General features: G+C 44.7%; 1 protein-coding gene across 3 annotated transcripts in view; it reads right to left on the bottom strand.

The window, feature by feature from the left end:
- Positions 1-10,119: 10,119 nt before the first annotated feature.
- Positions 10,120-17,444, bottom strand: part of DROSHA (drosha ribonuclease III) — an 83,313-nt gene continuing 75,988 nt past the window's right edge. For all 3 annotated transcript variants that reach the window (XM_053397087.1, XM_053397089.1, XM_053397088.1), the window contains 2 exons: positions 17,305-17,351; positions 10,120-10,558 (listed from right to left, as the gene is read on the bottom strand). In XM_053397087.1, the coding sequence (XP_053253062.1) occupies positions 10,428-10,558; positions 17,305-17,351 (178 nt within the window). In that variant the 3' untranslated portion in view covers positions 10,120-10,427. The remainder of the gene's footprint in view (positions 10,559-17,304; positions 17,352-17,444) is intronic.

The following is a 17,444-nucleotide window of genomic DNA, read 5'->3' as shown; positions in this document are numbered from 1 at the left end:
CATTGTTTTCTAACCTACTACTGAATGGCAGGAAGCCTTTGGACTCTCCATAACACACCTTGTCAATCAAGCGATAAAGGGCAGTTGGGTAAATGAGATAAAGGGCAGTTTGGCCATCAAAGGCTTCTCTCTCCAGATCTGAACCCGAGGAAAAAATTCTGCTCAACTTGCTAAGCATCACATCCCCAAAGACCAAAGATCCTAGCCTTACCACAAGCCAGCATATTTGCTACAAAGGTCAGCATCATTAAATAAAATACACAAAGCAATCACGAAAGACAAGGTTACCCAGGAGGTGAAGAATGCTTGTAAATGCCTGTTTGGACCTTTCTCTGCCCTCCTCCCCTCCACCTTCAGGTATATCTGTGTTTTGTATCAAACAAACAAACACACAAAAACAAATAGGTAGGAATATTACAACCAAGCGATGGATTTTTTTCTTTAAGGGGTAGCATATACTGATAATATATTCTTCAGTTAATGCATGGAGGAGGCAGATCTAATTACTGCAGTGGTTCATTACCATGAACTTAGATCAGGGTTTCCCAAACTTCGGTCTCCATCTGTTTTGGGACTACAACTCCCATCATCCTTAGCGAGCAGGACCAGTTGTCAGAGTCAGTAATAGTATCTCCCTCCTCCATGCATTAAAGTGTGGACGACAGATGTGCCCTCTTTATAAAGCATGTCAAACCATAATTGGTCTGAATTTTGTATATGAAGCAAGATGTGTTTGCTTTAAAGGTCAAAAATGATTTTACAATAATTGAATATATTAGCTTTACACATTGACTCCCAATATAACAAGCTGTTAAGTTTCATCATCTTTTACTAATGACCAGCAAAAAAAAAAAATTGGTTTCATTTAGCTTATCGCTTATTTTTCCCTGTTTTACCTAATATTCAATCCCAGTGTGTTTTACAACAAGCCATAATTATATGGAGCAAATGGGCTATAACGGCATTTACAGCAGACCAAAAAAAAAAAAAAAGTATTTTCTTTTTCATTACTAATGAGAAACTAGTTTTATATGCCACATCTATCGACAAATGAGTCTGTGAGTGGCCTCACTTCGATAGTTCCAGTAACACTGTTGACTTTTCCCTCACCCTGTTTTTCTGGAAACAATGAACTTTCACAAAACCATATTTTAACAAAAACAAAAAAAACCACAAAAAAACAAGCAGGATACAAACATTCCACCCAAAATACCCCCAATAGAACTGTCCTCTGTGATTCCACAGCCACCATAGACTATATATTATATATATTATAATATATTATAAAACCCCATATATTAGGGGTTTTTAAAAATCATCATCACCATCACCATCACCATCACCATCACCATCTTAGAACCACCAGAGTCCTCTGGCTATAGCTTACAATCCACGTACACTTTAAAAACAGATAGTAATCAAATCTTGAAGGAGGGAGGGAAAGCGGCAATGCAGGAGTTAATAAAAATCCCAAACTCTTACGTCTCCAAGGCAGACTTCCCCAACCAGGTGCCCTCCAGATATTGTTTGACTACAGCACCTCTCATTTGTAGCCATTGGCCACGCTGTTTGGGGCTGATGGGATCTGGAGTGTGATGTATGGAAGTGAGAGCTGGACCATAAAGAAGGCTGATCACCGAAGAATTGATGCTTTTGAATTATGGTGCTGGAGGAGACTCTTGAGAGTCCCATGGACTGCAAGAAGATCAAACCTATCCATTCTGAAGGAAATCAGCCCCGAGTGCTCAATGGAAGGACAGATCGTGAAGCTGAGGCTACAATACTCTGGCCAATTCATGAAAAGAGAAAACTCCTTGGAAAAGACCCTGATGTTGGGAAAGATGGAGGGCACAAGGAGAAGGGGATGACGGAGGACGAGACGGTTGGACAGTGTTCTCGAAGCTACCAGCATGAGTTTGACCAAACTGCAGGAGGCAGTGGAAGACAGGAGTGCCTGGCGTGCTCTGGTCCATGGGGTCACAAAGAGTCGGACACAACTAAACGACTAAACAACAACAACAACAACAACTACTACTACTACTACTACTACTACTACTACTACTACTACTACTAATAATAATAATAATTTATTTGTACCCCGTCCAATAATTTATTTGTACCACTCTGGGCGGCTTCCAACATATATAAAAACATAATAAAACATTAAACCTTAAACCAGGTATATACCAGTGGTTTTCAACCAGTGCGCCATGGCACCCTGGGGTGCTTTGAAGGATGGTCTGGAGTCCCACGGGCAACACTGGCCTCTGTCCTTCTTTCCTTCTCTCCCTCCTCTGATGCCCTCTTGCATCTCTCCCTCCCAAAGGCTTGCACAGCTGTTTATTAAAGCAGCCCTGAGTACAAGCTCCCCAGGCGAATGGTGCCTTTGAGACTGGCCAGGGGGTCCAGGTTGCCAGGAGTTGAGGTGGCCTCAGAGTAAGCAAGCAAGCAGGTGAGGGAGCCCAGCCAACCAGTTTGCCAGCCCTTGCTAATGGACCAGCCCCAAGCGCCTGTGGGGCAGTGTGAGGAGGCACCTCTCTTTGGGGCAGGGGGGTGGGCAGCTCAGAGACCAGGGGCAGCAGCAGTGGCTGCCCAGAGAACTCCCAAAGAGAAGAGAGGAGACTGAGGGAACAGTCCACAAGGGAGGGTGTTCAAAAAAGGATAAGGGGCTGCCAGCTCTTCAGGCAAGGGGTAACATAACTGGACTTCTGAGCCCCACAGTGATGCCACAGAAAGAATGTAGTTAGTTAAGGGAGCCGAGGACTCAGAAAGGATGAAAACCTCTAGTATGTAGGATGGTATTAGTTTACATTAATACAGAATTAAAATACCCCCCCCCATAATTATGACAAAGCCCAAGGTTCACGATAAAAATTGAAAATCTTTATCAGCCCAAATACAGATGGCTGATAAGGCATTTTTGGCTGACCTGTCCAATGGAGTCACCGAGACTCCTTATCTTCCAGAATTTTAATTGGCTTTTCCAGAAACTCTGTAATTGGATATTGAATAACATTAGCATTTTTAATATCTGTTGACTTCGAAATGGCTTTTTGTGTGCGGTGCGGCTGGCTTATATTCCTATACAAACTTTGTTATGACAAGCCGAGTTATAGTTGTGGCTGATGTAATCAATGGAGCACTGGCGTTGGAGAATTTATTTTCTGTCCCACCTGGAGCCAAGGACTGGCACACATTATTCCCACTCCGGAAAGCGTAGAGAGATGACATTGCTAATCTTCTAACAACTACACCAAGATGTATTCTCCCTCCTCCTTGCTTCAGAATTTGAAGCTTAACCCTTAAGTGTCTTCCTCCTTGTAAACAGCAATGAATGGCAATTTCAACGAACAAACCAACGATCACAGGGAGACGGCATCTGAAAATATATGAGCTTATTTTAACTCGCATACAGAGAAGCCTTCAGACATCGAAGAGATGGTTTAATGAGCAGTTCGGCTGACGGATAAAGGATACTGGGATGAATCTGTGACAAGAGGAGAGAGATCTCATTCCCCTTGCCATCTACCACATTGTTATGGTAATCTCTCCCTTTTTTAATGGTAACAAAGTCACAGCCTTACCTTGCAGACAGCCACAGTGCAAATCAAAGGGGGAAAGATCCACCAGTGTAGCAGCAGCAACAAAGCGTAAGACATTCAGATTGGTTTGATGCCTTCTCAAAGAGAGAGAAAAGGGATATGGGACTAAATAAGAACAGTAATATCATCCTAGGGTGTGAATAATCAAATTGAAGCCAGCTGATGCCCTGGGAGGGGGTCATGGGTGGCAATGCAGACTGACACAATAGGGTGAATGGAGTTGTTGCCATCAGTCTTGGGAGACAATGGAGGAATGAGCCTTTTGGGGGGAGAAGTCAAACCACTGTGTTAGCAACACTAAAGTGATCTCCCTGGGACACAAGCCTGGGCAGAGTATATGGAGGCCCTGGGCTGCCCAGATGATAAGACCCTTCTCTCAGCCTTGCTGATGTGGTCCAAAGTAAATCAGAGCAGTGTATTTCTTCTTCTTCTTGGTGATCACGTGTAGCCGAGTAAGATTGACTTCCATGAACACGGTCTTAACAGTGAGTCCGTAAGTGACTGTGGAGGCCAATTCTGGATCCACATGTCCTTCCACAGTGGGGACATCAGTTTCCGGACAGGAATTGATCACGGTGAGGGTTTGCCAAACGTGCCTTCCTCTTAGCAGATTTCTCCCTTTCGTCCTGAGTTCAAGCATCTTCAGAGCCCATGACACCTTTGGTAAAGGCTGTTCTCCAATTGGATCGCTCACAGGCCAGTGTCTCCAAGTTGTCAGTGTTTATACAGTCGTACATTGGATCCCTTGGTACTTGGATGTTTTGGCTCCCGAACGCCGCAAACCTGGAAGTGAGTGTTCCAGTTTGCGAACATTCTTTGGAACCTGAACGTCTGATGAGGCTTCCGCGGCTTCTGATTGGCTGATGGAGCTTCCTGTAGCCAATCAGAAGCTGCACTTTGGTTTCCGAACGTTTTGGAAGTTGAACGGACTTCTGGAACGGATTCCATTTGACTTCCAAGGTACGACTGTACTACTTTTTTTTTAGATTTGCCTTTAAACCTCTTTTGTTCGCCACCAGCATTATGCTTTCCATTTTAAAGTTCAGAATAGAGTAGTTGCTTTGGAAGACAATCATCAGGCATCTGAACAACATGACCACTCCAACAAAGTTAATGTGGAAGAATCAATTCTTCGACACTGGTGATCTTTGCTTCTTCCAGTACACTGGCATTAGTGTCTTCCCAAGTGATACGTAAATTTTTTGGAGATTCTGTTGATGGAATCTTTCAAGGAGTTGGAGATGGTGTTTATAAGTGGATCAGCTTTGCTGCAGGAGTTGCCGGAAGGAGGCATACAAGGTGCCATCCAACCATCTTAAGGACTCCATCCTGGGTTTGTGTAAGGTTTACTCCTTAGCCTTTTCTTCTACTGAAGATGTCCCACAAGGCCCTGGAGGTTTAAGAACAGAGATGTCCTTCTCCTAGGTGGGCTACCTTCCCAGACTGATGAGCCCCATCAACCTCATTTCCCCCCAGGCAACCTCTACCTGTCTCTTCTTACAACTTCTTCCTCCCCAGCCAGGATTGGACAAAGCTAGAAACAGTTGCCTCTGCCTGTCATGGGCTTCACCTACTGTTGGTCTCTCGGCATTCTGCACTACTAGTCGCAATAGGTACCACCTACCACTGCCTGTCTGACAATAGAGGGACAAAAGAGCACTACATGTGAAAAGGATCTAAGAGTCTTGGTTGACCACAAACTTGACATGAGCCAACAGTGTGACGCGGCAGCTAAAAAAGCCAATGCAATTCTGGGCTGCATCAATAGTATAGCATCTAGATCAAGGGAAGTAATAGTGCCACTGTATTCTGCTCTGGTCAGACCTCACCTGGAGTACTGTGTCCAGTTCTGGGCACCACAGTTCAAGAAGGACACTGACAAACTGGAACATGTCCAGAGGAGGGCAACCAAAATGGTCAAAGGCCTGGAAACGATGTCTTATGAGGAACGGCTAAGGGAGCTGGGCATGTTTAGCCTGGAGAAGAGGAGGCTAAGGGGTGATATGATAGCCATGTTCAAATATATAAAAGGATGTCACATAGAGGAGGGAGAAAGGTTGTTTTCTGCTGCTCCAGAGAAGCGGACACGGAGCAATGGATCCAAACTACAAGAAAGAAGATTCCACCTAAACATTAGGAAGAACTTCCTGACAGTAAGAGCTGTTCGACAGTGGAATTTGCTGCCAAGGAGTGTGGTGGAGTCTCCTTCTTTGGAGGTCTTTAAGCAGAGGCTTGACAACCATATGTCAGGAGTGCTCTGATGGTGTTTCCTGCTTGGCAGGGGGTTGGACTCGATGGCCCTTGTGGTCTCTTCCAACTCTATGATTCTATGGTTCTATGATTCTAAGATTGGGTGCAGAGGGAAGTAGAAGCTAAAGCAGTGGGGCTTGCCAGATGGCTAGGAGGTGACAACTTGAACCTTCCCTCCCAAAGGAGCTCTTCAGAAACCTGGCAGCTGATCCGGGTTCTACAGGGCAAGTCAGCCCCCCTTTCCACATCAGAACAAACGACAACAGTTCAAGCAAGAATTATTTGCAGCATCTGGAAAACAGTATTTTGACATTTGAATAAAGTGTGCAATTTTAGCTAGTAAGGTGGCAAAAAATGTTCATGGCATTTGTATTAGCCTACGTAAGTTCGGCTTGGCACATCCATTTGCTAAATCTTGCCTTTTCTCTGGATAGATATAGCTTAGCCATGGTGAGCCACGTTCTAGTAACATGAACTACTGTATTTTGTTGGATGTGGGGCTGCCTTGGGAGACTGCCTGGAAATAGTAAAGGTAAAGCTACCCCTGAGCGTTAGGTCCAGTCACGGACGACTCTGGGGTTGCGGTGCTCATCTTGCTCTATAGGCCAAGGGAGCCGGCGTACAGCTTCCGGGTCATGTGGCCAGCATGACTAAGCTGCTTCTGGAGAACCAGAGCAGCGCACGGAAACGCCGTTTACCTTCCCAGAACAGTGGTACCTATTTATCTACTTGCACTGGCATGCTTTCGAACTGCTAGGCTGGCAGGAGCTGTGACAGAGCAACGGGAGCTCACCCCGTCAAGGGGATTCAATTCACCTTCTGATCAGCAAGCCCTAGGCTTTGTGGTTTAGACCACAGCACCACCTGCGTCCCGCCTGGAAATGGTAGTTAGTACCAAATGTAAACTGCAGAGATACGGAGGCCAGATGCTAGGATCATACTTTGCTGGTCTTTTAAGAGTTGCGCCAGCTTCCAATATGTTTCTGCACCTAGAATCATAGAATTGCATAATCGGAAGGGATCCCGAGGGTCTAGTCCAACCCCTTGTAATGCAGGAATCTCAACATCCAGTCCCCCATCCAATCCGAAACCATACTGGACCCTGCTTAACTTTGCAAATGTGATGGCAGCACTTCAGAGTACAGTAGTCCCTTGGGTTACATACGCTTCAAGTTACATACGCTTCAGGTTACAGACTCCACTAACCCAGAAATATTACCTCGGGTTAAGAACTTTGCTTCAGGATGAGAACAGAAATTGTGCAGGTGGCGCGGCAGCAGCAGGAGGCCCCATTAGCTAAAGTGGTGCTTCAGGTTAAGAACAGTTTCAGGTTAAGAACAGGCCTCCGGAACAAATTAGGTGCGTAACCAGAGGTACCACTGTACTGGGGTTTACCATTTGAGACCTACACGGCTTAGGACCTAGGGACCTACTGGAACATTTGCCTTAGCAACAACCAGCCTGTCCATTGAGATAATCGTTGGAGGTCTTCCTTCAAGCACTGCTTATTATGAAACAGGGAAAATTAAAATATAAATGCGGACAAATGTCACTTACGATGTAGATTAAATATATACTAACAGCGTCTCTTTCCTTAATAGGATGCTAAAAAGGAATTTTATGACTTTATCAGTGGCGTTTTGTGATAAATATTGAGATATTTCCCCAGTAATAATGGTGTTATTAATGAGATTTATATGGAAGACAGACTTCTTTGATGTAATTATGAAAAGTCATCTTTTGCATTTGAATTATTCATTGAAATCAGATAAGTGGCTTAACTACACATATTATTTCTAATAAATCTTTAGGTTGTGACCAATACTGTGGCACTTTGCTTATGGAAATGTCTTCTTAGGAAACTTACCCAGTGCCTACATCAATGTCTTTTCAGCGCAAGGTAAAGACTTAAAAAAAAAAAAGACTTTTACCAGCTTAAAGGTTTTATCACCCAATTTTTATCGCTGCTTTTATCCTGCTGTTTTAAATTTAATTTGCTTATGCTTTATTGTATTTTTATTGTTTCCATTTTTATCAACACCCCATATAACGCGATACTCAAGGGTAGAATAAAAATCTGATAATTTAATAAGCAAAACGCGTATTTGGCTAGTACAACTTGAAACTGCAGGGAAATGTTCCTGAATGAAAACACATTAGACAGCAGAGCTTAGCTGAGTAATTGTTAAGATTAACCAATTTAAAAATGTTCAATGAATGAAAAAAAGGGCCCCTGATTAATCAGGCAGATTATTGTGGTGTGCTTTTTTTTTAATAAAAGAGGGGGAGGGAGACAGGTACTTTAAAGTCATACAATTAAAATTTCTTTAACTGGATTGCAGTACAAATTACAAACAAAACAAAACCCCTTACCTGTTTTGTTTGTGCTGTTGTTTCTGTGTGCACGCCGAAGAGCAGTCAACCACGTGAGCCGCCACCTAGAATCAGGAGTGGTTCTGCCCATTTTCCATCTACCATCTGAGCACCGCATCTGGTTCTCAAGCACCATTTTAAGTTCAGTTAAAAGTTCAGAGTGCGTACTGAACAAGTGGATTTCGCCGTACTTGATACAGCAGTAAAGAAGTGAGGCAAAAGACCCTGGGCCTAAGCATATATGCATATTGTATAAAGGTGCAGAGCCCTTCTTTCGCACCCTGTGAAACATAAATGCAGTTTTTAAAAACTGGGCAACGGCACACTGCCCGCCCGTGACTCCCGAGCCTTCTCCGATCTACTTCCCCCTTTGTTTTGACAGATCAGGGGAGGCTCGGGAGTCACGGACGGGCAGCCATTGCCCAGGAGGGGCCAGCCTGGTAGTGCAGTTGGCTCTGGCTGGCTTCAGGAGCTGCTCACTGCTTGCTGCCATGGCGCAGGAAAAATGGTGGGCATCATGGCAGCTGCCCCGTCTGGCTCTGGGTTGCTGAGGTTGCTGTGGCCACGTTTCCCGGGGACAGATTTGCAAATCTGGGGACATTCCGGGGACGGAATTTGTCCAGGGACAGATTTGCAAATCCGGGGACTGTCCCCGGGAACGGGGGGCGTCTGGTAACCCTATGCCAGAACCCTCACCCCTCCTTCCCAAAACCCAGTGATTACCTGGCTTTGGGAAGGCAGTGTGAGGGCTGGGGGGGGGGATGTTGCTAAGGGCCACCATTAAAGGCCTTGAGGGCCACATGCAGCCCTTGGGCTGAGCGTTGGACCACTGGTTTGAACTATGGAAAGACGGCATGCAAATAAAATTACATTTGTACCTTGGATCCTGAATGCCTTGGTACTTGGACGTTTTGGCTCCCAAACGCTGCAAACCCGGAACTGAAGTGTTCCGGTTTGCGAACTATTTTTGGAACCTGAACATCCGATGGGGCTTCCGATTGGCTGAGGAGCCTCCTGCAGCCAATCAGAAGCCGCGCTTTGGTTTCTGCATGTTCTGGAAGTCAAACGGACTTCCGGAACGGAATCCCTTCAACTTTCAAGGTACAACTGTATGTATATATGTACGTACGTATGTACTGATTGTGGAAATACCTCCAAGAAAATACAGGACAGAGGATGCACAATCTGCACACTGTGCACAATATAAACAAATCTTCTTTTTCAGATTTCGTTTACGGATGACGCTGTTTATGGAACCCAGCGTTTTGGTTCATCTCTTGTGAATGATGCTTAGATTTTCCTCATTTATCCTGCTGTCAGGTGCTGTCAGGGACGTGGGTGGCGCTGTGGGCTAAACCACAGAGCCTAGGACTTGCCGATCAGAAGGTCGGCGGTTCGAATCCCCGCAACGGGGTGAGCTCCTGTTGCTCGGTCCCTGCTCCTGCCCACCTAGCAGTTCAAAAGCACATCAAAGTGCAAGTAGATAAATAGGTACCACTCCGGCGGGAAGGTAAACGGCGTTTCCGTGCGCTGTTCTGGTTCGCCAGAAGCGGCTTAGTCATGCTGGCCACATGACCCGGAAGCTGTACGCCGGCTCCCTCGGCCAAGAAAGCGAGATGAGCGCCACAACCCCAGAGTCGGCCACGACTGGACCTAATGGTCAGGGGTCCCTTTACCTTTACCTTTACAGGTGCTGTACTGAGGAAACATTTCTGAGCTAGATCATCTCATCTCCCTGGATCCAACCCCAGCACAGGTTAACCCACGTCTTTCCAGTGGTAGCACAACCCAGAGATCAAGGCGAGATGGTGGAAGCAGCATCTCATTTCTGCCTTATTATTTCCCATGATTAAAGACTCCGACGAACACAAAGCTTTTCCTTTTTCGGAGACGGTTACCCGTTTTGAAATAAAACACTTTATTATTCCGCAAACTCAAGATGGAAAATAAAAAAGCACAATTCTTCAGAAAGAATGTTAAAAGAAATTGTTTCGTCAAGCCTCGTGAATAAAACTTTACTAGCTAAAAATGGAATAAAACACATTCTTCTTCTTTTTTCATGTAAAAAGTAACAATTAACATGAAACATGATTTAATGAGCAGACTTCGTTCATCCTTTACGCAAAACTAGGCTATGTCTCCACAGGCCCACATCAAAGTTATTAAGCAGGCAAATCCACCGTTTGCTTCCATGGCCTGTACTTATTTCCGGATGTCGTCCGCTTCCTCCAGCTCTCTTTCCTGATGCTCTCTTTCCCACCTCATTTCTTTAAGCTCTTGCCTGTACTTCCGCTCAATGAATCGTTTCTGATGGGCCATCTGAGGAAAGTTATCTGAGACAAGAAATGTTTCATGCGTTAAAATAAAGGCCAGGCATTCTGAGGGTTCATTATTCTATTACACCAGGCGGGATAAGGAACATTTCCAGCTATGGTCATGTAATACGTTTACTTATCACACTCAAGGTCAAAATTCCTGTCAGGGTGCGGAAATAGGAGACTTTCACCCAAGGCTTCCCAGAGAGTCTCATGAATGAATAGAGCATTCTCCCCAGCCAAAACGTCCCCCAAATTGTACTTTGCCAAACCTTTATTAAGCATTACAAATACCTTGGAAGTCGAATGGAATCCATTCCAGAAGTCCGTTCGACTTCCAAAACATTCGAAAACCAAAGCGTGGCTTCTGATTGGCTGCAGGAAGCTCTGGCAGCCAATCGGAAGCCACGGAGTCCCTGTCAAATGTTCGGCTTCCAAAAACAGTTTGCAAACCAGAACACTCACTTCTGGGTTTGTGGCGTTCGGGAGCCAAAATGTTCGAGAACTAAGCTGTTCGAAAACCAAGGTACAACTGTATAGGCCAGCCTTTCTCAACCTGTGGGTCCCCAGATGTTGTTGAACTACAACTCCCATCACCCCTAGCTAGCAAGGCCAGAGCTCAGGGATGATGGGAGTTGTAGTCCAACAACATCTGGGGATGCACAGGTTGAGAACCGCTGGTATAGGCCATCATAAAACATCCATATATAAAAATTTAAAAGATGTGTGCTGGCTGTGTCAAAACGGTTGGGAGCCAGTGACTTAACAAACACAGGACTTTGCCTAGGGACTCAGCGTGCAGCGCTGTGGTCTAAACCACAGAGCCTCTTGGGCTTGTTGATCAGAAGGTTGGCGATTCGAATTCCCGCGAATTGTTGTTCTGTCCCAGCTCTGGCCAACCTAGCAGTTCAAAAGCACACCAGTGCAAGTAGATAAACAGATACCGCTGTGGTGGGAAGGTAAACAGCACTTCCGTGCGCTCTGGCTTCCATCACGGTGTCCCGTTGCACCAGAAGTCATGCTGGCCACATGACCCAGAAAGCTGTCTATGGACAAATGCCGGCTCCCTCAGCCTCAAAGTGAGATGAGCGCCGCAACCCCATAGCCACCTTTGACTGGACTTAACCATCCAGGGGTCCTTTACCTTTACAGCTGCAAATATAATATTTTAAGTGCATTATACACATGTGACCCTAGATGGCTCTGGTGAGCTAATGGCAAATGCCATATATAGATTTTAAACGGGTTTTTTTTTTTTAAAAAAAAAAACATTTTCAGTGTTTTGTATATATGTGTAACTTCAGCCTAGGTGATGCTACTTCAGAGCAATGCTACACCCTGGAGACAAAAGCAGAGCCAACTTGATTATTTTAATGTTGTATTTTAATCAATTGTTTTGATACCTGGTGTTAGAGCCCTGAGCCTAGTCTTGGCTGGGGAAGGCGGGGTATAAATAAAATTTATTATTATTATAATGAAAGCTGCCTCCGGGATCTTTCCAAGTCAAACAATAGGTGAGTGGGAAATCATGTTACCCAATAGCAATGGTTGTGTATATGTGTGTGTATATTTATGTATATATCAACAATTTGAACCTGGCTATTTATTCCTCCATTTGAAGATCCTACCCAAATGTACTTATTGAGCAATTTGCGAGCCTCTAACATGAAACATTTTAGCGGGAGGGGGGGGCAGAATGGAGTATCCTTATGGAAAATTTGTAACAGATCAGTGAACTATGCTGGAAAAGTCTCCGTACTTTGGGAAGCTATCATTTTTCATCAAGGACAAGAAGGGCTCCATCTGGTGCTAATCAAGATAATCTCCCCCATTTCCACCATAATGGGCATCAGGGAGGGGCGGGGGGGGGGAAGAAAGCTGCTCAGCTCTTAAAAACCAATATATACAATTGAGAAGCCAACAGGAGTTAATATATACTGCTCGGCAAGAGCGGTGCAGAATAAGGTAGACAAACACATCATCCATAGTGGCAATGCCAGGTGGAAGGTCGCCGGCAAAAGCGTCGCCTCCCTCGGATGTGGTGCCAGATGAGAAATTGCTCTTTGTGATTGACTTGCTAGTGCTGACGCAGAAACAGCTGGTGTCCTTGGGAAGATGAGGCTTTCGGGGACATTATAGGAAACACAGCTGATGCAAGAGGCCGAGGAGGAGGCTTGAATGAAGGGCTCAGCCACTTCTGAACCCAAGGCCATCTCCATAAACAAACAACCTCCTCTTGCAGAAGCGATTCCATTCTCTCTCCCTCCCCCTCCCCGGGTCTCTCTCCTCAAAAGATTGGAAGATGCCGCCAGCCGCTAAGTCTCTGGTACCGCAAAGGCACTCCTGTGCAAAGTGTGGTCCTTTTGTACTCTTCTTGCAGATCCGATGTACCAGACTAAGTGCCACTTATGGACGACAAAAGTTCGGTGAAGTCTCCCGCTTGTGTTTTCCCCAGAATTGCTTGAAAGCCCTTGTCCTCGTAAGATCTGAGTCGCCCTGACACACACGGCGGGTTTAAGAACCTCTGAAGGCTTTAGACAGAAGTTCTTGTGGGGGAGAGAATGCTCTTCTGCTATTTCGTCGTTTTCCTTTCCGTATTTCGGAGGCTCTCAGATTAACTCAGGGGAGTACAGAAGGTGAAAATCTTGCATGTGGGGCAGAGAGGTGAGACTTCACATGCCACATTCGTGCTCCGTATTCGTACACAAAAGGAAATAATGGAAAGAAATCATACCGTAAAAATGGACCTCTCTCAAGAGCACACATTTTAAATGCACCTGTTTAAAAAAAATGATATTAATTCTTCCAAGACAGCCTGCTGAAGGCTACCGACTGTTTGGCTGATGTAAGCAGATGAGCTCAACTCTTGATAGATAAAAGTACGGCGACTTTTGCCAGAGATTTCAACGAGATTAAGAGTTATCTGGGGTTGTAGCACAAAGATTTAAGTCCCTGTTTGGCAGCGGCTTGCGGGTTTTGCAATCAATCCTGCAAGGTGAGCGCTCTGGCCCCCATCTAGCAAAGCGCCGACTTTATTTTAATCACAATGCCTAGATCATGAATGTCAGTGGAATGACTCGTGTGCCTGAATTTAAGCATGGGCTTAAGTGCTTCGCTGGACCAAGGCCAGAGAGCTCAGCACTTCACTTGACCGACTCCCCGCCAACTAGGCCTGAAATATTGTGACTTTTCGGAGGGATTATGCTTACAGAGGGGGAGGAGGGCTAGACACAGAGGGAACACAGAATGGAAAACCTGCCATCACTTTGCTGAATTTTCAAGGCTGAAACTGCACGCTAAATCGCTTTACCTTGAGCAAATATGCTCAAAGCAAACGCTTGAGGGCCAGTTTTGCGCTTACTTGCTTACTGCCACATCTCTCCTTGAGCCTATGCAACTGTCACCACATTTGTTTAAGGCCAAGAGTGTGAAGCGCAATGTGCTCAGACCCAAACTACATGACCTGAGGTCCCCTTACCACAAATAACCTTCCAACTTATGTCCATATCAGAGAGGGAAAGCAAGAACCATCTCTGCATTTTGAAAAATAAAAATGACCTGCACATTCCTATATGTTTAATTATAGGGGTTTTTGAATACCCTAGATGATTATATTATTATTATTATTATTATTATTATTATTATTATTATTATTATTATTATTACCCCACCCATCTGACTGGGTTGCCCCAGCCACTCTGGTCATCTTCCAACACATATAAAAACATCAAACATTAAAAGCATCCTGATACAGGGCTGCCTTCAGATGTCTTCTAAAAGTTGTATAATAATAATAATAATAATAATAATAATAATAATAATAATAATGGTTCTTTATCCCCTTGACATCTGATGGGAGGATGTTCTGCATTGCTGAGAAGACATTTTCCTCCAAGTTTCTTAACACTATTATACAACTCCATGGTGTGACCACATCTGGAATAATGTGTACCGTTCTGGTCACCTCACCTCAAAAAGGATATTGGAAAAGGTTTGGGAAAGGGCAAACAAGACGATCAAGGGTCTGGAGCAACTGCTCCGTGATGAAAGGTTACAGCAATTGCGGCTTTTCAGTTTAGAGGAGGCAAAAGGAGGCACGGCAGAGGGCATGCAAATTTTTGCGTGGCGTACATTGGGAGAAGTGTTTCCTTCTCTCTCTCCTAACACTAGAACTTGGGCATCATCCGGTGAAGCTCGACATTAGACAATACAGGACAAGCAAAAGAAAGTTGTTGTTTAGTCGTTTAGTGGTGTCCGACTCTTCGTGACCCCATGGACCAGAGCACGCCAGGCACTTCTGTCTTCCACTGCCTCCCGCAGTTTGGTCAAACTCATGCTGGTAGCTTCGAGAACACTGTCCAACCATCTCGTCCTCCGTCATCCCCTTCTCCTTGTGCCCTCCATCTTTCCCAACGTCAGGGTCTTTTCCAGGGAGTCTTCTCTTCTCATGTGGTGGCCAAAGTATTGGAGCCTCAGCTTCAGGATCTGTCCTTCCAGTGAGCACTCAGGGCTGATTTCCTTAGGAATGGATAGGTTTGATCTTCTTGCAGTCCATGGGACTCTCAAGAGTCTCCTCCAGCACCATAATTCAAAAGCATCAATTCTTCGGCAATCAGCCTTCTTTATGGTCCAGCTCTCACTTCCATATATCACTGCTGGGAAAACCATAGCTTTAACTATACCTTTGTTGGCAAGGTGATGTCTCTGCTTTTTAAGATGCTGTCTAGGTTTGTCATTACTTTTCTCCCAAGAAAATGGTGGCTGCTGTCACCATCTTCACAAAGTGCATAGTGAAACAATGGATTTTGCTCCCGCGAGAAGCGACGGCTGCAACCTTGTGGTGGCCTTAAAAGAGGACTAGACAAATCAATGGAGGGTGAAAATACTCGCTCCTGTAGCTGTGATACATCTCTACTGTCCAAGGGACGCGGGTGGCGCTGTGGTCTAAACCATGGAGCCTCTTGGGCTTGCCGATCGGAAGGTCGGCAGTTTGAATCCGTGCGACGGGGTGAGCTCCCGTTGCTCTGTCCCAGCTTCTGCCAACCTAGCAGTTCAAAAGCACATCATGTGCAAGTAGATAAATAGGTACCGCTCCAGGGGGCGGTAAATGGTGTTTCCATGCGCTCTGGTTTCCATCACGGTGTTCTGTTGCACCAGAAGCAGTTTAGTCATGCTGGTCACATGAGCAGGAAAGTTGTCTGTGGACAAACGCTGGCTCCCTCGGCCTGAAAGCGAGATGAGCGCCACAACCCCATAGTTGCTTTTGACTGGACTTAACTGCCCAGGGCTCCTTTACCTTACTGTCCAAGGCAGTCTGCCTCTGCACATCAGTTGCTGGTAATCACAAGTGGTCAGATTGCTTTTGCACTTGGGTCCAACTTTTGGACACATCTGTACGTATTTGGTTGGCCACTGTGAGAACAAGATGCTGGACGAGATGGAGGGGCCATTGGCCTGATACAGAAGGCTCTTCTTATGTCGTATCATTTATTCTTGCCCAGGTAAGGGAACAGGGTATTTGAACATCTGGACTGTCTGAGGTGCAGAACTTAAAAAAGCAGAACTGATTTACGGATTGCAATGCTATCCATCTATCTATCTATCTATCTATCTATCTATCTATATCTATCTATATCTATCTATCTATCTATCTATCTATCTATCTATCATCTATCTATCTATCTATCTATCTATCTATCTATCATCTATCTATCTCTATCTATCATCTATCTATCTATCTATCTATCATCTATCTATCTATCTATCTATCTATCTATCTATCATCTGTCTATCTATCATCTATCTATCTTATTAAATTTTCTGTTTTATAATTTAAAGTACTCATTTTTATATCCGTACAATATCAGTGACTTCCCTTCTTCTCTTTCCATGGTTCATTTTGCATATCATAAATCCTTGCATATCTTACAAAAACTATATTCCATTATTACATCCATCAAGATTTATTTACACTGTTGAATTTATCCTAATGCTGCCAGCGTCTTCAGCTGTACACAGTTATTTCCCATATGTCCAATAAACGTTTTCCAATCTTCTCTAAACGTATGCTCTTCTTCTCCTCTTATTCTATATGTTAAGTCTGCAAGCTGCGCGTATTCTGTCAACATAAGTTGCCATTCTTTTTTGGCTGGGACCTCGCTCGTTTTCCATTTTTGTGCTAACAAAACACGGGCAGCAGTAGTGGCATACATAACCTTTTTTTGACACCTGGGAATTTCAGCCTGAATTATTCCCAACAGAAAGGACTCGGATTGCAATGCTTTCTTGCCTATCCGAGTTGGGTCATAACAGAGTCTTGTTTATTCTCTACCTGGAAATGCGATCTCTCATTTCACACGGCGCCACACAGCCGTATCTGCTGCTAGCCCAGAAAACCTTGTCGCTGTGGTCTAATGATAGAGCGATTTAAAAGCCCCGGCCATTAAAAGAATAATAATAATAAAATACTTCCCACGGCTGGCTTTTTGAGACCCACTTGCCAGGAACCTTGTGTAATGGCTCTGCCTCACTGGGTAAGGGAACATTTTTGATTTAATCCAAATGTGTGTGTTATGTAAGCAAATTTTCAATTCAAAATGGTCTAAAAGTAATGGAGGGGGAAGGTGGATGGGGATGCTGGTGCTGACCATCATTTGCTTGTTTTATCTGTTCTCTCTCTCTCTCTCTCTCTCTCAAACATAGGTAACGCTTGCACATTCCCTGCCCCAACCCCCAGAATGAAATAATCCAAGAAAGCCTCTTACATTTTTCCAAGGCATCCATTGCTGCGCACATCTCTGCTTGCTGAATGCTGTTTTAAAAAAAGAAAAGGAAATAAAGGAAAGGAAAGGGGGAGAAATCATGGCAAATGTATTTATGGGGTAAACTACAGCTTCCGAGAAGC

The sequence above is a fragment of the Podarcis raffonei genome, chromosome 7, assembly GCF_027172205.1.
Source record: "Podarcis raffonei isolate rPodRaf1 chromosome 7, rPodRaf1.pri, whole genome shotgun sequence".
Classification (NCBI taxonomy): Eukaryota; Metazoa; Chordata; class Lepidosauria; order Squamata; family Lacertidae; genus Podarcis; species Podarcis raffonei.
This window is presented reverse-complemented; position numbering and strand designations above follow the sequence as displayed.